The 20,153-nt window shown below is 54.4% G+C and overlaps 8 protein-coding genes across 8 annotated transcripts; 3 read left to right on the top strand and 5 right to left on the bottom strand.

Moving 5' to 3' along the window:
- The first annotated feature begins 152 nt into the window (after positions 1 to 152).
- On the top strand, positions 153 to 1,850 carry BO97DRAFT_399052 (ferrochelatase HEM15). The gene is made up of 3 exons (XM_025694218.1): positions 153 to 529; positions 596 to 1,178; positions 1,239 to 1,850. The coding sequence occupies exons 1-3, from the start codon at positions 308 to 310 to the stop codon at positions 1,694 to 1,696; spliced, it is 1,263 nt and encodes a 420-aa protein (XP_025547139.1). The 5' UTR covers positions 153 to 307; the 3' UTR covers positions 1,697 to 1,850.
- A 384-nt stretch (positions 1,851 to 2,234) lies between these two features.
- Positions 2,235 to 4,021, top strand: BO97DRAFT_377466 (putative tetracycline-efflux transporter; the record flags this gene model as incomplete). Its single annotated transcript, XM_025693062.1, has 2 exons — positions 2,235 to 2,477; positions 2,540 to 4,021. Coding segments are annotated over 2 exons (1,725 nt in total), but the record flags the coding sequence as incomplete, so codon positions are not given.
- Positions 4,022 to 4,297: 276 nt separating this feature from the next.
- On the bottom strand, positions 4,298 to 6,252 carry erg1 (squalene monooxygenase erg1). The gene is made up of 2 exons (XM_025693061.1): positions 4,903 to 6,252; positions 4,298 to 4,836 (listed from the first exon to the last, which is right to left on the bottom strand). Exons 1-2 carry the CDS (start codon positions 6,068 to 6,070, stop codon positions 4,568 to 4,570), a joined length of 1,437 nt encoding a protein of 478 aa, XP_025547137.1. The 5' UTR covers positions 6,071 to 6,252; the 3' UTR covers positions 4,298 to 4,567.
- Positions 6,253 to 6,584: 332 nt separating this feature from the next.
- Positions 6,585 to 9,783, bottom strand: BO97DRAFT_408633 (pentatricopeptide repeat protein). Its single transcript, XM_025695907.1, has one exon. It carries the CDS (start codon positions 9,592 to 9,594, stop codon positions 6,790 to 6,792), a length of 2,805 nt encoding a protein of 934 aa, XP_025547136.1. The 5' UTR covers positions 9,595 to 9,783; the 3' UTR covers positions 6,585 to 6,789.
- A 378-nt stretch (positions 9,784 to 10,161) lies between these two features.
- BO97DRAFT_229731 (uncharacterized protein) lies at positions 10,162 to 10,976 on the bottom strand. The gene has a single exon (XM_025690713.1). The coding sequence runs from the start codon at positions 10,735 to 10,737 to the stop codon at positions 10,243 to 10,245; it is 495 nt and encodes a 164-aa protein (XP_025547135.1). The 5' UTR covers positions 10,738 to 10,976; the 3' UTR covers positions 10,162 to 10,242.
- A 240-nt stretch (positions 10,977 to 11,216) lies between these two features.
- BO97DRAFT_355148 (PAP/25A associated domain family) lies at positions 11,217 to 14,793 on the bottom strand (the record flags this gene model as incomplete). The annotated part of the gene is made up of 4 exons (XM_025692125.1): positions 11,217 to 13,554; positions 13,751 to 13,973; positions 14,034 to 14,105; positions 14,184 to 14,793. 4 exons carry the CDS (start codon positions 14,791 to 14,793, stop codon positions 11,217 to 11,219), a joined length of 3,243 nt encoding a protein of 1,080 aa, XP_025547134.1.
- A 1,838-nt stretch (positions 14,794 to 16,631) lies between these two features.
- BO97DRAFT_229690 (uncharacterized protein) lies at positions 16,632 to 17,306 on the top strand. The gene has a single exon (XM_025690712.1). It carries the CDS (start codon positions 16,856 to 16,858, stop codon positions 17,213 to 17,215), a length of 360 nt encoding a protein of 119 aa, XP_025547133.1. The 5' UTR covers positions 16,632 to 16,855; the 3' UTR covers positions 17,216 to 17,306.
- Positions 17,307 to 18,841: 1,535 nt separating this feature from the next.
- Positions 18,842 to 19,667, bottom strand: BO97DRAFT_229646 (uncharacterized protein). The gene has a single exon (XM_025690711.1). The coding sequence runs from the start codon at positions 19,451 to 19,453 to the stop codon at positions 19,007 to 19,009; it is 447 nt and encodes a 148-aa protein (XP_025547132.1). The 5' UTR covers positions 19,454 to 19,667; the 3' UTR covers positions 18,842 to 19,006.
- Positions 19,668 to 20,153: the final 486 nt, after the last annotated feature.

Raw genomic sequence — 20,153 nt, 5'->3', positions numbered from 1 at the left:
GGACGCGGGGAAGACACGAACATCATGTGACCTCGCCGAGACTTGATGACCCTCGCCTGCCTGTGATTGGTCGCCCTCAGCGTCTGGTCCGTCATCCGCCTGTTCTGGGCTTTTCCGGCCGGTCTTCCCAGTTCCCAGTTGTTCCACTGCCCAAATACCGTTCCATGCCATCTGTCCTTGCCACTGACTACTGTTTCTGTCCTGATTCTTCAATCGCGATCGGCCTGAGCTCTACTCTATTAATTCCCTTCTTCTGTTCATCTCCGATCGCAATACTGCCTCCAAGGCAGTAACACAGCACACCGTCATGGCTCTTCGCCGCCCGTTCACTCTTCCCCGGCAATTGCTGCGACCGGTAACTCGCGCCTCGTTCAACTACTTCTACGAACAGAGACAGGGTCTCGCAACAGCAGTACCGCCAGTGACTCAGGATGCGACCGGCTCCAAGGGCCCCACGGCCATGGTTTTTCTCAACATGGGAGGACCTTCGACAACGGGCGAAGTGGAGGACTTTCTCAGCCGGTTATTCGTACGTCTCAGAGGAAATTGAGCTCTCCTTGCACCCCCACTGATAATCTAACCCTTTACACAACAGGCCGACGGCGACTTGATCCCCCTGGGTCGACTGCAATCATACCTCGGACCCCTGATCGCGAAGCGAAGAACCCCCAAGATCCAAAAGCAGTACGCGGAGATCGGCGGCGGCTCGCCGATCAGGAAGTGGTCGGAATACCAGTGTGAGGAGATGTGCAAGCTGCTGGACAAGATCAACCCGGAGACCGCGCCGCACAAGCCATATGTGGCGTTCCGCTACGCCGCACCCCTGACCGAGACGATGTATGCGCAGTTGCTACAGGACGGATTCGGCAACGGACGAGGTGGACGGGCCGTTGCCTTCTCGCAGTACCCGCAGTACTCCTGCTCTACGACCGGGAGCTCGCTGAACGAGCTGTGGAAGTGGAGGAACCGCTTGGAGGGACCGCGGGCCAACGGCGACGCGCAGCCCGCCGGTGCGATTGAGTGGAGCGTCATCGACCGGTGGCCCACGCACCCGGGTCTGGTCGAGGCCTTCGCGAGGAACATCGAGGATCAGTTGAAGACCTATCCGGAGGACAAGCGGGACGGTGTCGTGCTCTTGTTCTCGGCCCACAGTCTGCCCATGAGCGTTGTCAACAGAGGTAGGTCGATGGGCTCACCGACTTGTCCCTTCTACTGCTGACTATGTTATTTCCTACCAGGTGACCCTTACCCGGCAGAGGTTGCGGCCACTGTCCATGCAGTGATGCAGCGACTGAAGTTCAGCAACCCTTACAGACTGTGCTGGCAATCTCAGGTCGGACCGAAGGCTTGGCTGGGCGCACAGACAAGTGACACGGTCCAGGAATACGTCAAGCGGGGGCAGACGGACATCGTTCTGGTTCCGATTGCGTTCACTAGCGACCATATTGAGACTCTCTACGAGCTGGATCTCGAAGTGATGGAGGAGGCGAACCACCCGGGGGTCAAGCGGGCGGAGAGTCTGAACGGGAGCCCGACCTTCATCCAAGCCCTGGCGGACGTTGCACAGGAGCATCTACGCAAGGGGGAGAAATGTTCGCTGCAGATGACTCTGCGTTGCCAGGGCTGCAAGAGTGAGCGATGCTTGGAACAGAAGAAGTTCTTTGCTGGTGAACGTGGTTCTTCGTTGGTTCTCTAATTGCACGGTGCTCCGGATGGCAGGCAGGCGTTTAATTTCTACTCTCATGTTGTTTAAAATGTATTGGATAGAAGAAGTTCAAAGTTCAGCCTTGTGTATGTCTTGGCTTGGAGGTTGTGTACATTAAAGCCAGTCGGAGAGTCGGAGCTCCGAGGCCGTTATCAGTTTAACCGTTCAACTGGTCTTCCAAGGTTTCCAACCTTGTTCTTATCACCGAACCGCCGATGCGTTCCTCCTCTTCCTTGCTTGCCCATCCTTCGGGTGGCTGAAGTCTCCCAAACCTGAAACAACAAGTGGCTAGCTCAATGCAAGCCATTGTTAATCAATCACGTCACTACTTTTCTGGAAAGAAAAGAGGGCTCCTCATTCTATCTCCGGTTGATTGATAAGCAAGTCGAGCCGTGCCGATTGCAGGTCCAGTCCGCCCTCGTTCTCCTTCTTTGCATCCAAGACACCACTACGGATACTGTACAGTACACTGGGACCTATCCCCATGTAATTTCACCCGCGCAAACTATTTTCTACCGCGCTCTCCAAAATGGTGGGCCTCACACCAACGACCAGAAGGGATGCGCCTCCAGACGATATTGACGCAGGGTTGCGCGCTCGACCGAACGCCTCAGCTCACGACGACCGCGAAGCTTCAGACCATCACATCCACGAACAAACGCCATTACTCGGAGCATCATCTCAATCCTCCGACACCGCGAGCCTCCCACCGCCAGACCACGACATCGACAACGAGGACGAAAGCCCCAGACACAAATGGAGGAAGTCGAGCGTGAGTAGCCCCCCTTCCCCCATCACACCCTGGCGCGCATTCTAACAACCTCCAACCGGCAGGTCTTCTGGCTCTTCCCGTTCCTGATCCTCTACATGGTAGGATTCGGAGGCACAGCGGTACCGAAGATCAACCTGATGGTGACGCTGATCTGCAAGGACTACATGGCGAAGAAAGCGAGCTCGGAGCCGGGGTTCACGTACCTACCGGTGATCCTGGGGAGCGAGCGAAACACGCAGTGCCAGATCCCCGAGGTGCAGGCGCAGGTAGCGCAGTTCCAGCTGTACTACCACCTGGTAGCGGGGGTGCTCTCGGCGGTGGTGTGTCCCCGGCTGGGGCATCTCTCGGACCGACGGGGACGGACGAGGGTGATCGCGCTGAGCGGGCTGGCGACGGTCGTGGCGGAGGGGATCACGATCTGGGTGGCGGCGCGGGCGGAGACGATGTCGGTGTGGGTGCTGCTGGGGGCGGCGTTCGTGGACGGGCTGGGGGGCTCGTTCACGACGATCATGGCGTTGACGGCGTCGTACGCGTCGGACAGCACGGCGGCGGCGCAACGCAGCGTGGCATTCGGGTATCTGTACGGGGCGCTGTTCTCGGGGCTGGCGGCGGGCCCGCTGCTGGCGGCGATGGTGATCCAGCGGACGGGACAGGTGCTGGACGTGTTCACGGCGTCGCTGGGCCTGCACCTGCTGTTCCTGCTGTGTATGCTGTTTGTCGTGCCGGAGTCGCTCTCCCCCGCACGCCAGGCCGTCTTCCGCGACCGCCACCACAAACTCCAGGCCGAGCGTGGTGCCGCGCACTCGTCGCTCCTCCGCCCCTCATGGCAGTCCCTGCACCCGAAACACCTCATCACCCCGCTGGCCGTGCTCCTCCCGCCCGTCGGACGACCTAGCGCGCTCTTCCCGCACGGCACGGGCGCGACGCCGGCCCTCCGCCGCAACATCATCCTGCTGACCTCGCTCGACACGCTCGCCTTCGGCGTCGCCCTCGGCACGGCACAGGTACTGATCATGTACGCGGAGTTCAAATTCGGCTGGGGCAACGTGGAGTCCAGCCTATTTATCTCGACAGTCAGCGTGATCCGCGTGCTGAACCTGTTCGTGCTGTACCCGCTGATCCAGCGCAACGCCCAGGGCCAACAATCCCCCCCCTCAACCCGAAAGATCCCCGGCTCCCCACTCAAAGAAATCACCCTAATCCGCCTAAGCCTCCTCCTCGACGCGCTCGGAAACCTCGGCTTCGCGCTCGCGCCCAACGGGACGATGATGACACTGTCGGGGATAGTCATGGCACTAGGCGGGATGGGGGTCCCGACGCTGCAGAGCGCATTGACGAAGCACGTACCCCGCGAAGGACTGGGGCAGATCCTGGGGGCCAAGGGCCTGTTGCATGCGTTGGCGCGGATCATCGCGCCGACGGTGTGTAGTCTGATCTACAGTTTGACGGTGGGGAGGTTCCCCGCGGCGATCTTTGTGTGTTTGGTCGGGTTGTTTGCCCTCGCTTTTGGGGCGAGTTGGGCGGTCAGGCCTTTTGGTATGTCTCCTTCTTTTTTTTTTTTTTTTTTTTTTTCAAATCTTATGGGGGTATTGTGGGGGGAAACGGGGAAAGGGGGCGTTGGGTGATGACAATGCTAATGTGTGCTTTTATAGTCGGGTTGGATGATTCGCCTATTCGGGAGACTGCGTCTGTTTCTTCGACTGAGGAAGAAGGGGCTGAGGGCGTGCGGTTGGCGGAGGAGCCCGTTCTTCCTTAACTATCGACCATCTAAGATAGGGATTACCGGTCTGGTTTGGTACTCGGGCAGGTAAGTCGCGAGTCCCGTTCGATCTACATCATTTATATCACCTATGTATACGTAATGTCGGTGCTATATACCCCAAACAAACAAGACAAGTAAAGCGTGACCACATCTATTATGCACATGCTGTCTGTTCCCATCATGCAAGGACTGACCAAACAAGCAAGAAAGATTAAAGTATCGTATATACCACCCGTCCACCAATCGCAAACCATATGTAAGAGAGAGAAGGTATCGAAGCCCACAAAAGCAGAATTATTATACAAGTCGTAAACAAATCACAGAGATATTAACAGAAGGCTTCAGTAAGCATGTAGGGGAAAATCACCACGCACGCCGTCCAGAACACCATGACACATTGCCAGAGCACTAGCGGGAGTTTGTACAGCGGGGACTCGACGAGCAGCAGCCACAGAGACAGGAACGCCACCGAGAAGAAATGCCCGAACAGCACGGCGGGTTTCTTGGTCAGGCCGGCGAGCAGGCTCACAGGGCCCGAGGTCATGCCGAGCTGGAAGTAGCGGAAGCAGCCGCGTTGGAGGGCGCGGAGGTTCTCGTCTGATATCGGGAAGTTAGCTATGAAAAAACATGATCCAGTCGAGGGACGGGACAAGGGGAGCCAACCGTTAGCAGCAAAAAGACTGTAGAGCGCCATCGCGAGGATGTTGATGACGGAGGAGCCGTTCTTGCGTTGCCAGTGGAACGACGACAGCTGGCGTAGGACCTTGTCGGTGTCGCTGAAGCTGGGCACCTTCTCGGGACTCAGCAGCCCGCGGAGCACCACGACATCGTTGAACGCGACGGTCATACCACCTCCGGTCAAGGGATGGCGCATGTTGAGGGCATCGCCCAGGATGACCAGACCGGCGGTCTGATTGCGCGCACTCGGAAGGTACGAGTTGGGCATGGACCGCAGCTGGCCCTTCTCGAGCGCAGCGATGAACGCGGGCTGGACGGACTCCGGCAGCGAGGGCAGGACAACGTTGCGCATGTGGGCCTTGACGCCGCCGTTCTTGACCGAGGCCGACGGGAGGTTCTCGGGGATGTCGATCAGGATGCGGGTCTCATGGGTGCCGATCTGGTAGATGAGGATTGGAGCGTTGTCGCTGAGGAGCACATGGCCGTAGTACGGCTTGGGCATGACGGGGTCGATCATCTCCAGCCCCCAGAACCGTGACCGCACCTCGGGGGTGCGGGTGTGGTGTTGCTTGCGGAACTTGGAGGCATAGCCGTCCGCCACGACGGTGAGGTGGCCGAAGTAGCAGTCCTTCATGTCCTTGGTCACGCACTCGACCCCAAGAACCTGCTTGGTGTGCGAGCATGTAATCAGGTCCGTAGCCTTGGTCTCGACCACCGTGACGTTGGGACACGCCATCGCCGCCGCGCGGAGCTTCATCACGAACCGGCCGTGGTGGAAGCAGCGGCCTTGTGGGGGCGGTTGTGTCGGGGATGGCTTGGGGTATGGGATCTCCACGGGCTGGCCAAAATATGTGATATAGTATCCCTCCACGGGAATTGCGTCGATGTCCTCCAGACAGTCGGCGAGTCCGAGCTGCTCAAGGGCCTGGACACCACCCGGTTGTAGCAGCTCTCCCACAATGCGATCGGGCTCCTTCAGCGAGCTCTCCAAGAGTAGCACACTCCGGCCTTGTCTCCCCAGTGTCACGGCTAGAGCGCAGCCCAGGATGCCAGCACCTACGATCACGACATCTGCGTGGTGGTGGATTTGGCGGCGTTGTTTGGCCGCATCAGCGGAGGGGGTGGCGTGGCCGTTGGCGACGGCGACGGCCATTGTGCGATAGAAAGATGGTGAAAGCGGTCAAAATCGGCGAGGTGAGGTAGATCGGGGAAGGGCGCAGGGCATATTTCGTCTTCGACACTGGAGAGAGAGAGAGAGAGAGAGAGGAGGAAGGAGGAAGAGGATGGCTGGGAATAAAGTGTGAAAGGGGGGGGAGAGGGAAAGTAAAAGTGCGGGCGGAGAGAAAGAAGGCTCAATACAGACAGACACAGACAGAGAGAGACCGAGAGAGATTCTGGCCAACAAAAGAAAGAGAGAGAGTGGCGTGACAACCCTGACATGTGAAAAAGAACCAAGCGGATGCCACACTATTCCCAATCCAGTAATTCCAGGCACCGTACGATTCTTCTTCCTTTTACTCTCTCTCTCTCGGCTTCAATGCTTTCAACATCGACTCATCATCAGGTGAATTAATTTCAATCCCAAACTCAAAATCAATTGAACTACAGGATGAGAAGCGAGTTTTTCTTACTACTTCCCCAATCCAAATCAGTGACTCTTACTACACAACCACTCATACATTGATTGCTAGCATACAATACACAAACAACACAATAAATCGACCCCAAAGACCTAACTTACGATATATACAGACAAACTAGACTAGACTCAGAATGAGACTCCCCTACCCCAGTAATAAAAACAAAGTAGAGAAGGCGGAAAGTACAAACAAACAAAGAGTATCAATGACGGGTCAAACGCAATGCCGGGAATCACGCAGCAGTCGGGATTTCCTCCGCCAACTCCTGGGCCAGATAATGCTCCTCAGTGAGCTGGGCAACGGTACTCGTGGGAACACCTTCGAGTCGACCCAAGGCGGCTTCCAATTCATATTCCTCATCCCACTGCGGGACCGTTCGCTCCACATTCTCAATTACGTAGATTCTGTCCGCGTTCAGGGGACGCTTCAGCAGTTCTCGCTTGTTCTTCTTATAAGAAGGGTTGTGGTGCACATCCCACGTCGTTCCCTCACCGCTCTGGAACTTCTGCATCACCAGGTTGGCAAGATGAGTGATGTATTCCTCGCGCTCGAGAAGATAGTGGTATTTCTCGAGATGGCTATCCGAGTGATGCCGCAGCCGACCCATGAATGAACGCAATTCGATGAGGAAATCCTCGTGGACCTCGCGCCAGGTTAAGGCAGTCAGGAGGCACCACCGGACACCGAGAGGGTTGTCGGTATTCGCAAACGCTCGCAGGAACATCTTCAAGCAGACCCCATCGAAAGGAATGATCTTTCGGTACTTGGACGCGTAGACCGTGGAGAGAAGCTCAAGGGCCAGCTTTGGGTCGTCCTGGGTGATCACGCGTCGGCAGACAGATACAAGTAGATGATGTTTGGGTGTAAGATTTGGCCGTTCCGTGCAGATATCATACCACCGAAGAACCGCAATCTTGATGTGTTCGCCAGTGGCTTGCGTGTCGATCTCGTTCACCACACGGAAGAATTGAGGGAGGAACCGGGTCAGAGCGCGGATATTTCCCCAATCCTCCTCGATCAGCGCCCGGGCGGGTTCGATGCCTTTCTCGAGGATGGTTGAAATCACAGCCAGCTCCACGTGCACCTGCTTGAGCTGGAAGCGGGCGCGCTTGGCATCCTCGTAGCTTCTCAGAGCGCTCAAAAATTTTCCGCTATGCATTCCATGCGACATCTGCCGGTCCAGTTTCTGATATTGATGTACCCGCTTCGACGGCAGCGTTTCTTGTTTCATCCGCTTGAAGAAAGGCAGGGAGTCCTCGGTGAACGGCATCCTGTTGACTTCGGGGCTGGGAAACGAGTGCTTGTCGTACCCGAGAATGCGCTGTGAGGCTTGAGACTGGCCGTGCTTCACCCGCGCAGCTTGTAGCATCTGCCAAAACCCGATGGGTGACTCCTCGAGAGCGTGGCGTCGGGCTCGCAGCATTTCCAGGAACTCGTACTCGTTCAAGTGTTTCGGCCAATGGTTGTCCTTGGCATACCGCAGAAACTCGTAGACCATCTCCCGATCACCCTTCATCACCAATGCCTCGATCATGTGTCTGTACAAAACCCGATCGGGAACCATATTGTACTCATCCAGGGAGCGATATATGAAATCTTTGATTTCCCGACCGTTGTGTGTCGGCCAGAACTCTAGGAAGATGCGGTCAAAGATGGGAATGAAGTCGGCCTTTCTCGTCAGCGGTAAGCCCTCTTTGAGCATCTCCTTGAGGCCGGCGTGAACGGCATCCCAATCACACTGGAACGCCTTTCCCAGGACCAAGAGCCCTTTCGTCCGACAGCCAGGGAAAGCTCCATAGTCGATCATTTCTTTCGCCAGGGCTTCGGCATCGGCGAGGCGGCCGAATTCAACATAAGCCTTGATGACCGGATTGAATAATTTGTCGGTGGCCCTCTTCTGCAGGCGGCCCAGGACCTGTAACAGCTTCCGCAGTTGACTATTCATCAGCTCTATACTCCTTGTCTTCCTCCATAGCCCGGTAAGGTAGGCTCCGCACAAGCCACAGCCACGATCGTGCTGGATGTTCCTGAGGAGGAGCCATTTGGCCGTCGTCAATCTCTGAGACTCGACCAGGCATCGGAGAACGATATCGAGCATATCGGGGCTGGCTGTGAAATCGTGCATGAACCGCGAGTAGATAGCAGCCGTAGACTCAATATGACCCTTCGCTGCCAGCTTGAGGATCACGGTCTTCCACATGTCAAAGTCCACCTGGTGCACATCCTCGAGTCGCTCAAACACATTGCGAGCCAGCAGAACATTGCCCGCGGTGCAGTTAGCATAGAACACCCTTTTAGCGAGCTCACGGCGGTCCTCAGGCAATGTGAGAAGCGACGAGGGATGGTTGTCGAGAAAGACCTGAGCCGCCTCGATCGGATACTCAAATTCCAAAAGCCTCTCCATCTGCTCCGTAACTGGCAAATCCACCAAGTTCCCCAGAGGAGAGTCCCCGTACTTCACAAAGCGGTCGGTAACGGCGGGCGCGGCTTCGGAAGCGTTCTCAGTTGCTTCCCCGGAGGCGGTTGCCGGTTCTGTTTGACTCTGAGAAGCGAAGCCGCCAAGCCCGGCGCTCTGCTGCTGCTGGGGATTCAGAGGACCCGGCCTTGTAGCTCTTAACAACTTCTCGGCCTGAGATAGTCTGACATCAGGAAGGTTGAGGTACATCTCCGGCAAAGCGGATCCGCCGTCTGGCTTCCCTTCCGGTGCTTGTGCCTTCGAGGACTGCTGCGGTTGGTTGTTATCCTTCATGGAGGCCAGGCCGTCGAACTCGCCCGCCTCAGCGGCGGCCATCATGCGTGCGAGCCGTTTCGCCGCCGACGTGGCATCGTAGTGGGGGGCAGAGGTTTGGAGGGTTCGCTTGTTCTCGACAATCCGTTCCGCCACGCTGACGCGGCGATGCACGTCGTAAGTAATGGCGGCGAGGGTACAGAAGCTGCCGACAGTAGACCCTGCGAGAGCCAATCTGCGAAGGACGCGAAGGGCATTGCGCGAGGGGACGGCCGGCGTAGTGCCGTGGGCTGTTGGTTCGGGAATCATGGTGGTATGATTCAGGACATCCCAGACCCAAGGGGAGAGGACTGAAGGTTTCTATACCATCCGAGAATCGAGCAAATGTCTATGAAATGAATGTAGCGGAAAAAAAGTCTGAGAGTAAGAGATGAGGCGGGCCCCGAGGCCAACAATTGGGGTTGGGGATGGAGGGGGATTTGATGAATGAGTGTCAAGGCGAGAGAGGTGCAGACAAATCTTTTGCAGAAAGTTTGCAAACTGGGTGGTGGTTTGCAAGGTTGGTCCCTCTCGTCCGCCGCAGTCCAGACAACCACCCACTTCGTCCGGCCGATCTCCAAATGAAAGCACCAACCCTTTCCCGACCATTCAGTGGCAATCAGTCTATTTACAAAAGTACTCATGTACTCATGGTATCAATCTAAACCTACCTAGCAGTCCCCACTACAGAAATGCCACATGTGTCAATTTTTCACTTTTTTTTCATGTCTTCGAAAGATCTTTTTGCTTGATGTAGATTTTCCAATGTCTAGACAGCTCCCCCCTTCTGCATTCTTCCTTCTGCTCCGTTTCTTCCCGAACCAAACCCCGAGTGTCTGTCATGGTATGTAGCGATTGCGAAAACAAGACGTAGAAAGACAGGGCAGGATCAGAAGCTGGAATGATTTTTCTTGGGCATCAAAGCACAAACACACAGACATGGAACAATCGAGGTATGCAAGTAATGATGAGCAGACGGTAAAAACAATAAACCCACTCGCCTGGCACCCTGCTATGTTGGTATATTGACAATGATAACTGATGATGATGAGGATGAGGATGACGATGATGATCATGCCGGTTGGATATAATATTCAAAGATGCGTTGCCAGCCACAGAACACAAGTGCAAAAAAAAAAAAGAAGAAGAAGAAGAAGACAAAGATGAACAGGAAAGGCAGAAGAAAAGCGGCCAATATGTATAAGAGACAATGCCTGCACTCCATTTTTGTATATCAAGGGTCTCTCCGGATACCATATCTGGTGAATATTTTTGTGTATTCCGCTTTCCTCTTGAGCACCAAGTGACGTTGAACAGACGATGATGATGACCTTTCAAATCCAGGCAGGACAATCGACGAAAAACTGAAACGAAGAAGATCAAGACAGGGCACATATACCGTATGCAATTCATGCGAATAAACCGTGGTAGCCAGCCATACCTCCCTGGTTTGCCAATTTCCGTTATTTAACCTTGCAAAACGCCGATATTCAACATGGAAGAAAACAAAAGAAAAGAAAAGAGGAAAGAAGAAAAGTGTCATATACCTCCATGAAAAGTAGCAAAGCAAGTGCAAGCGAAATCATGTCATCTGCAAGAGGACGTCGCCTCATTTATACACTACCAAAATACCTTTCCTCAGATCAGGGAAGGGTACCCTTGGCAGGAAAGTTCGACTCGCAATAGGAGAAAAGATCGCGCTGCGATAAAGGCTATACAAAAGCCATGTGACATCGTACCGTCCTTTCAATATGTGAAATGGGATTAGTTCTCGGACCCAGCATGCCGACAAATTCAGATCCACCACAGGAGTGTAAGCAGCAAGGAGCACGTTCTGAGCTGCAGCGTCGACCGGTAGCGGTGTGAAGCATGGACTGATCTCTATCACGTCTTCAGCCGCCTTTTCTCAAAGACTCATCCGCCGGAAGTGGCTCGGCGCCACTATGCAAGCCATGTCGATGCTCCATTGAGTGCTTGGTGTTCCGTTTGGGCTTTCTGCTCTTTGGCATCTGCCAGCCACCGCTGGCATGGTTCGCTGCAGAGTCCTGTGCCGAGCTGACCCCGTTTGACTTCCGTGGCTGAGAGCCCACATTCCGTCTCTCATTGTCCCCTGACCCAGACGCAGAATTGTGGTTTTTGGGCTTGGCCTTGTGGGTGCCTCCATTGGCTCTTTCAGACTCGACGCCGTTGGCACGGCGTTTCCCGCTAGATGCTGCAGGCTGTTGTTCCGTCGCCGAAGGACCCGGGGCCGACGTCCCCTTTTCTGCTGCATTCACCTGCCTTGGACGAGGAGTTTCTTTCTCGACATGTTCGTGATGATTTACGACAGTCTTAGGCTTTTCCGATGAACCGCGGCACACAGGCTCGGCCATCTTCTCCGAGTTTGAGAGATGCAGGCTTTGCAGGCGGCTGGAAAGCAAACTATGCTTCCCTCCATGACCATTGACGAAGGGATCACCCGTTTTGGCCACCGTGGGATATGATTCTATGCCCTGTCTTGTGAAGTATGGCGTCGGGTCAATCTCGACAGAGCTATTGTCTGGATAGTCCTGAGAAAACGAGTCGGAAACACTGGCAGGAGTGTCCGTGTTGATGTCATCCGAAGCTGAAGTGCCATGGCTCATTGTAGCATAGGGGTCATACCCTTCTGCTGAGGCTGAGAGACGCGTTTCACTAGGAGGCACGGATCCATCCACAATCAACGGACCACCACGATCGCCAGCGGGAGCCGAACGCGAAGTTGCCCGCTGTTGTGCTGAGCCAGACTTGATCGGAAAGACGTGACCACTATCCAGGCTCTGACCCACTGTTTCATTCGGCGGGATCGACGGCATGTATTCTTGTGAACTTCCGGCAAAGGGCATCATGGTGCCATTCTGCATGGTAAGCCCTACTGGGGATGACAAGGAGGACAACAGAGCGTTCTGATGATAAGCCTGTAATTGGGGGGATGTCGCCAGGTAGTAACCCACATATTCATTGGCTCGGCCCTCATCGAAGTAACCAGAGCGAGATACGTTGGGTAGACTGCTAGGCATAAAGGTACCTTCGTCCTCACCCTGCAGGCCGTCCGGGGAACCAGGCATGTTGCGCGGTTTCGACGTCGGCGAGTCCTCTTGTGCTTGCGCGATAGAATAGAGCGGGGCGAAGCTTGGGAGAGAGTTAACTGGGCGTGCCGGTTGCGAGTGTGCCCGGAGCGATCCGCTTGGTGACCCGTTCGCTACTGATGACCGGCGGGGACTGCGTCTCAGATCTGGCATTGTGGTGTTTGCTGACGGTGACGGCGGGTTGGTGCTGCTTCCCTGCACACCTGGTACAGTGACCGGGAGATACGGGGTGCTATAGTAGACCGGCTGACGGACTGTTGCACCGTGCGTTTGATGATTCGTCGTTCCGGACCTTGATCGGGAGCTGTCCTCTGTAGACGTTTCCTGTTGCTGGGGCATCGGAAACTGAATAAACGGTTGCCGGATGAGGACAGGCGGAGGCCGTCCAGTCAGAAGCGCCTGGTTCTGCAGTTGGAGCCGCAATTCTTGTTCCTGCGCTTGAAGAATTTGGATTTGTTGGTAGAGATGATCATGGAGGAGATACTGAGCATGCTGAGCCTGCAAAGATAATTCGGACGCACTCATACCGTTGGATTGTCGGAAGCTATTCGACTTGTTGGGTGTATTTGAGGCCCTTCGGCCACCAGCATTCCCGCCACGGCTAAATTGATTCGAGTGTCGTCCGCCTCGACCACCCCCACGGCCACCTCGAGACGGTGGCGGGGCTGCAGTGATGACTGGTCGCGGTTGGGGGGGCGGTCTTTCCCACGAGCGCTCTTCTTCAGGTGGATACTCGTATTGTTCGCAGCAAAGTTCCAGATTGCCCTCGGAAACGGCCTTGAAGGCCCGGCGGAGCTCCATGTGGACCCCCCTGAACGACGTATCGTCCGCGGTGTTGCCCAGGTTTCTTGACGTGTTGAAGGGTTCTTCAACACACAGGCGATTATTTAGCATCAAGTGCCATCTCTTAGCCTCCTTTGATAGAAGCTTTCCCTCTCGTACAGAGATCACATGCTTCTCATAGTCCAGCTCATGGCCATAGTACCTAAAGAATTGGAAGAGCAGCTCTCCAAGGGACTGCTTGTTCTGTCGTCCAAAGCCGATGAGAGAATCAAGGTCGTCATCGAACGAGCAAACAATCCCGTCCGCCGTTGTTTTCTTCTTGTGAGGTCGAGCCTGAAGGCTCGGCAAAATGGGTGGTTCCCGTGTTTGCAAGAAATTGATGATCAGACAAATCCACGTATAAGAACTCAGGGTGCCTCCAAGTCCTGATTTCGATGAGTTAGTCTAGTCAGTAGACTGCGGGATGTCGCTGAAGTCGGGGAGAAGGTGCGCCCAGCAGAGCTTGCGCTGCATGCCATGGATCCGAGTGCTGACACTTACCGGCATCGTTCAATATCCTCCGTTTTGTCCAATGTTTCACAATCATAGCCAGGGGCCGGATACGCTCGTCTAACTCTACATATGTCCGGACCATTCGCGTGTTCTCCAAAGCCATGGTATTGTTGACGTTCATGTCACATGCTAATCGCAATTCCGGGTCCCAGATCTTGACGATAGGGACTTTGGCGTGCGAGACGCAAACGACTCGCTCCATACCATCTGTGATCCATGTTCATTAGAATCGCGACCCGCGTCGAGTTCAGAATAAGGGCTCCTTACGTTTTGCGAGAACCTCCGCCAGCAGACACACATGCTCCAGCTCTTTATAGGTGGTGGTTATACAAATGTCAACTATTCCTCGAGTCAGCCGCCAGTCCCAACGTGGGGTAAGTCACCTTCTGCCCGTGCCATAAACAGCCAAGTACATACCATCCGAATCACTCGAACAGAGTTTATTCCCCGACGACCCGAACACATGAACCTTAATATTACAACCCGGCCACTGATCATTGAAGAGTTTTTCCAGCTTGCGAACGAGCTGACGTCGTCGATCGTCACTCTCGGCTGACGGTAACAATCGGTCGTAAACCTCGAGCATGTCCGCGGTCAGTCTTTGTTCCTCTTCGGGCTCCAGCCGCTCTTTCAAGCCCTCCTTCTCCGCCGGTAACACCTCGTCGCCTATGGAGTACGGTATTCGCCTGCGGAAGAAAGCCATCGCCGTCTCGTACTTGCAGCCGCCATATTGTTTTCGCATCGACGGGGGGAGGTGGGTGGACTCGGAGTGGGTGGAGCGCGGGGAGGTGCTCCCGTGGGGAGGCGAGGGGGATCTGGAATGGAAGGAGATCTTCCGCGCATGTTGATATGGAGTGGAGGGCAGGGAGTTCGATTGATGCGAAGACAATGGAGGGCGACTCTTTGCCTCCGGAGACGTATTGGTCGATAACTTCCACGGCATCATCGAGGCCTTTTCCGAGGCTATCGGAGACTTTCCACCTTGTATGGAAGATATATTAGCATTCCCATGGGTGTCTGAGAGCATATAGTGACTCCAACGTTGCCGCCAACGTTGGCCTCCAAGAAAGTGCGATCGGGACGAGGGCCGCTGTTCGTTCTCAAACGTCACGTCGGGGTGCGCAGATCCACCGAGGAAATTCCAACTTTGCGGACCAGAAACCGTTCAACCACCGGGGAATAGATAACCCGCCAACGACCGTGTGCACCGAAAGGCGAACCCGCAGGAAACAACGACGAGCGACGAGGCGAAAGGGTTTGGGGAGGAGCGGACGGACGCAAGGCAACCAGTGGAGGAGAGGTCGACAGAGGAAATCGGCCGGCGACGGGTCAGCAAAAATGTCTTTGTGCTGCTTTCCGCAGGGAAAGACTTCGCAGTCCCGGAGGTGGACAATTCCACCACCACAACGAGGAGAATTGACAAGAAACAAAAAAGGAACAAGCAATGAGAAAGCAAGACGAAAGTGAATGCTCTTTCCCTGGGAGGAAAGTCAGAAAAGTGGAAGTGGGAGGTCTGGGTTTGAAGTGGGTGGAATTGTTCGGCCGATCGACCACCAGATAGACAGTCAGTGTTTTAAGGGGAGAGAGCGATAGACTCTAGCGGGTAAGGGCACACTCCAAAAAAAAATCACACAAGTACAACAAGTAAATAAAGACGGGTAAAGCCGAGGAGTCTGGAGTAATGAGCACGGTGAATGGATATTCCAGAATGAATCCTTTTCTGGAGGGGGGGAGAGAGGTGGGATGTGCAAAGGACCAGCCTGGTTGTGATCTTGAATGGGAATTGAATGAGGAGGTGGAAATATAGCGGGAATGCCAGTAGGTTGCTGGGAAAGGTTAATCAAGCACTGCAGCGGGCGGCGGCGGAGAAAGAGAGGGAGGGAGGGAGGGGAGGGTTCGGAGGGGAAGTACAGTAAGTACAGTGGGAAGTGGGAGGGGGCGAGAGAGGATGTAATTGAGGGTGATCGGCTGGAGAGCAAGCACTGCAAGAGCCTGAGCCAGGGGGGGCCTGTAGTTAATCCCGCCGCTGGCCAACGGGCGGTCACTACTGTCGAAACGGGCACGGCCGGCACAGCGGCAGTCACTGCAGTCACTGGACTTACTGAGCTCACAACTACTAAATTACTGCTGCGCATTCACTGCACTACTACTACTACACCTTGCGCCGTATGCACTCTGAACACCACTACTATTCGTTAATCTTCACCTAGTACGCAATAATCACCACTTGAATGAATATTTTCACTGGATTCATTTTCGAGGCTATCAGGAACCCATCCTCGAAACAAAACCCGAGGACAAAGACCGCTCCATCAATAAGGACTCAGCTGAAACGGGTGATCAAACTGAAGACAATATAGAAACAAAAAAAGGGCCAATGCTTGGACGAAGGAGGATCCAGAGTTGAAAGGGGGGAATGCAGACGCAGACAGCACCGGGAGTTCCCAACACGTTCCGAGTCAGCACTGGCCGTGACTCTCAACCTCACAGGTGGAAGACACACGCTCTCCTTCACGGCCATTTCATCCAACCCCAGTCAGTCCCAAATAGATTGACAGGTAGTCTGGCACTAGCTCTGGTATTATATTCGCCCGGCTTATTAGCACTAAAAAGGCCTCATTGTTCTACGGAGTACTGGCCGTGAAATTGCAGCATTTTTCGGCAACGGAGAGCCGGTGGAACTCTGAATCATGGTGAGGTAGATTCCCGATTCCTTCATTATGATGCTCCAGTATATCTGGGCTCCAGACTCCATCGTCATCCTACCTCAGGCACAGTCCAACCTCCCCAATCTCACACATCAATTCCACAGGGCCACCAACGTCAATTGCCGCAATCAATGCGGCGAAGCCCTGAAAATCACTGGCCTAGATTCCAGCTTGTCACATTCCATCGACGTGCATCATTTCCGCGACTCGCATACATTGGCACGGCTAAATCCCCTGCTGAAAGCCTTCGCCTCAGCAATTTCATAAACCCACCCCGAGACAGGGGCAGGAAAGAGAACAAGATCTATTTGAAAAAGACGCGCCGTTGAGTTGTACTGTACTCATCTGTTGGCTCTAGCCATAAACATACAATCGCTCCAAATGAAAGGTAAAAAAAAAAAAAAAGGTCCAGAAGCAATCTGCAATCCTTCACAGCTTATCGTCGATTCTTTGTGTCGATCATCACCAGGGCTATTGAACTCCTGTTACGCAGCAAAGCATCAGGAGCCATTGGAAGAATCGAACCAACAAACCAAACCCCCAGCAGCAGCAGCGGCAGCAGCAGCGCCGCCGCCGCCGCCGCCGTTGTTGCATTCCTCCTTTTTCCTAGCCCTTCCCCTCATTCATCGAATGCTGCTAGCCTTTTTTCCTTTTGTCCCTCTCTATTTTGCTTTTTTCATTGTTAGACTAACTCCCGTTCCCCTTTTCTTTTGTCTCTGCCCCGCGTTTCCCGTGAAGTGACTGTCTCGGCCCTGAGCCCGAACCAATGCGGCACGTGTGACGGGCGCCGTGACCGGGTGTGTCTCCAGCCCAGTGGCAGTCGTTCAATAATAACTCATTCAGGGCCAACTTATGGCCCACCGCCGGCACAACAACCACTGGGAGCCTCTGTTCTTCTCTTCACAATGGGGGCAGACGGGCTTCTATTCTTGGTAACGTTTCGAGGTGCTCGGTTTGATTGTAGCAACTGCAGCTGGTGGGGAGAGAAGGAGGGGGGTAAGGTTAGGTATTCTCTTCATCTCCGAGCGAGACATACTATATCCGACGGAGAAGCTTCCACGCTGCCACCAACCACCACCGGACTCCCTCACCAACCCTTGATGCGTGTAGTCTAGTGTATACCTACAACAATACAGCCCCATGGCTATTCAGGGGCCCCGACACGCCGCATTCAGCAGAATCCAACAATAGCCGAATCAGGGTTCGTCCAATCCAGTCCGACTCGCGACCTTTTGAGATCCGACCTATCCTAGTCGCAAACTGGGGGCTTATATCGCGCTTCACCAGGAGAGCAAAGCCAGGTCAACATTGTTCTGGTCGGCACCCCCGCCCACCTGTCATATTGCTGAACACATGGTTGCAACATGGTTGCGAACCATGGCTTGGACCCTGTCACCGTTTCCGGATCCAGATGGTTGAAAGGACCTCCATTCTGAAGGAGGATCGCCAACCAACCGGATGGAAGTCTGGCACAAAAGAAAGAGTTTCTACGGATGCGCTGCAATGGAGGTGTGTACCGTACCATCCCGATCTTCGGGGATCGTTGTTGATTGCCGACGTTGAGCGTACTGCTTCGGTTTTTGGGTTGTAGATCGGAGGTTTACTTGTGGATGCTGGCTGGGGGATGTTGGTGATAGTGAGGTTGCTCCGGAGGGGCGGGAAACCTCACTTATAAGTAAACCGAGGTGCAGGGAATCTCGAGAAGGCAAATCTGGCCTGCGAACGAACTAGAGGGACCATCAGCCACCGAGGTCATTGTTTCTGCAAACAAGCATGGTCGGGGTGGAGAGGTGGGCAGAGCCACGCATCGAGGAGTGATTCTTCGTGATAGGGCGGCGACATGTATGTACTGGAAGTATAAGGGTAGGACCGGGTCGCTGCATCCAAGCTACTCAGTTATGCATCGATCAATGTCAATGCCAGTTTCCCAGACCTGCTTATTTTGCTGATTCAATACCCCGAGACAATCCCGGTGTCTCTTTGCCGCAGCTTTGAAACACAATCAGAAAAGAAAAGCATGAAGAGCGTGTGCTCGCGAGATCAGATGAGAGAGACAACCAGGCTGCATGGCTTGACGACCATACCACACTGGGATATCACTACAGACAAACTGACCCAGCCGAAAGCAGACAGAAAGACACAGCCTATAGCCTATCTGATCCCCAAGAAGCGATTGCCTGCTCCTCCTGGTCGGCAGACGTGATGATCCAAGCCACTGGCAGCACGATGACGATGCATAAGAAGCCCATCTTGTGATTCGGGACTTCTTTTCCCCCTCCTTTCTCCTCTTTTGCCTTTCCCCTCCATTTCTCCCCGTCGCCCCTCCTTTTCTATTTTACTTTTTCTGGATTCCCCCCAAATAATTGCAGGGGAGAGGGTCCGAGTGCTTTTCCATCGTGATTCTATCTTGTGCTGTCTGTGCCCCACCCCGGCCGGCCTCCTGGATTGGAGAGACCGGGCGTTCTCCGGGCCATGGATTTGACCATGTCTCCTACAGACTACAGTAGTACTGTGTACGTGCAGTATGGCAGCCTACAGAAGTAAGTACGGTAGATCATGATTTTCCGACAGTTGCAGGATGTAGTTGTCGGTAGACGTAGGTCGTGGGTGCCTTCGGGAAGAAGCAGGAACAAGAGGAGACCAGGCTGCGCGCAGTGAACCATCGAGACAAGAGAAGAAGTCTGAATAACATCCCTGATAGAATCGATGGAACAACACTCGCAGGCCTGAAATAGCAGTTCCAGAGACAGAGACGAGGACCCTGAGGACGGTGAGAAGTTCGAACTGCCCACGACGACCAGAGAAGCAAGAAAAGTAACCGGCGACCCGCAAGGAGAAGATAGAGAGTAGAGACGGCTTTCCGCCGACAAGTCCAGCTCCGAAGAGGTTTAGCCACCATACCTCCCACACCCGGGCTAATTTAATCCCCACGAGGAAGATGGGATTTGAGCCTGCTCGACGTCGGCTTGGCGCATTCATGGAGGTTATGGGTTGTTATCAGCATAAGGATGAATGAGTGAATCTCTGGCAGCATACGTAGCACGGTACTGCGTAGTCGTGATTCAAATTCAAGGTTTCTATCTGCCGTATGATCTATACCGGTAACAAACTCGTAACCATTGTTTTCCAGCCCGTGCCCAGAGTCAAGCTGGTGGGTGTGGTACGATAATACCTCCTCCAAGATAGAGTGCGGGAAAGGGGCTTCGAGATTGCCTGCACGGTTAGTAATTCGCGATATCCGGGCTGAAGGGGGTGTCTGGTGTTTTCATTGAGACTGGGCTGTAGAAGCCTGGGAGAAAGAATCGGTTCTCTCAAAGATATCGCTCTCTTGAAGAAGCATCTATCCTGTGTCTTACTACAAGTCATCCGAAGCTGTCCGCGACTGTTGTAGGAAGTGACCGGGTCCGCATGCTGGTCTCCAAGCGTCGCGACGAGAAAAGGAGGGTGGGACAGCTCTGCGAAAAAAAGGTTGACGGGCCGACGCTAAGAGAGATACAGGATTACAAGGTCGCTGCCCAGTGCTTTTTTGTCTGCTGCTGTTGCTGCTGCTGCTACTGCTCTCCTCATCTCTCTTCCCGGCTACCGGCTACTCTACACTCTAGAGCCGTCCGGCAGACAGTCAGAAGGAAAACGCGGTGCATACGCCATTGTGCATTGGACTGGTTCTCGGAAAATCAGG

Source organism: Aspergillus homomorphus (genome assembly GCF_003184865.1).
Source record: "Aspergillus homomorphus CBS 101889 unplaced genomic scaffold BO97scaffold_55, whole genome shotgun sequence".
Lineage (NCBI taxonomy): Eukaryota > Fungi > Ascomycota > Eurotiomycetes > Eurotiales > Aspergillaceae > Aspergillus > Aspergillus homomorphus.
The sequence above is the reverse complement of the archived record's forward strand: the minus strand, read 5'-3'. Positions and strand labels throughout refer to the sequence as shown.

Coding starts and splice junctions, on each gene's coding strand:
- BO97DRAFT_408633 (XM_025695907.1), bottom strand. CDS start 9,594: ATGATTCCCGAACCAACAGCCCACGGCACTACGCCGGCCGTCCCCTCG.
- BO97DRAFT_399052 (XM_025694218.1), top strand. CDS start 308: ATGGCTCTTCGCCGCCCGTTCACTCTTCCCCGGCAATTGCTGCGACCG. Junction 530..595: donor ACTTTCTCAGCCGGTTATTC/GTACGTCTCAGA, acceptor TTTACACAACAG/GCCGACGGCGACTTGATCCC. Junction 1,179..1,238: donor CATGAGCGTTGTCAACAGAG/GTAGGTCGATGG, acceptor ATTTCCTACCAG/GTGACCCTTACCCGGCAGAG.
- erg1 (XM_025693061.1), bottom strand. CDS start 6,070: ATGGCCGTCGCCGTCGCCAACGGCCACGCCACCCCCTCCGCTGATGCG. Junction 4,837..4,902: donor CAGTCTTTTTGCTGCTAACG/GTTGGCTCCCCT, acceptor TCCCGATATCAG/ACGAGAACCTCCGCGCCCTC.
- BO97DRAFT_229690 (XM_025690712.1), top strand. CDS start 16,856: ATGAAAGGTAAAAAAAAAAAAAAAGGTCCAGAAGCAATCTGCAATCCT.
- BO97DRAFT_229731 (XM_025690713.1), bottom strand. CDS start 10,737: ATGAATTGCATACGGTATATGTGCCCTGTCTTGATCTTCTTCGTTTCA.
- BO97DRAFT_229646 (XM_025690711.1), bottom strand. CDS start 19,453: ATGAATGCGCCAAGCCGACGTCGAGCAGGCTCAAATCCCATCTTCCTC.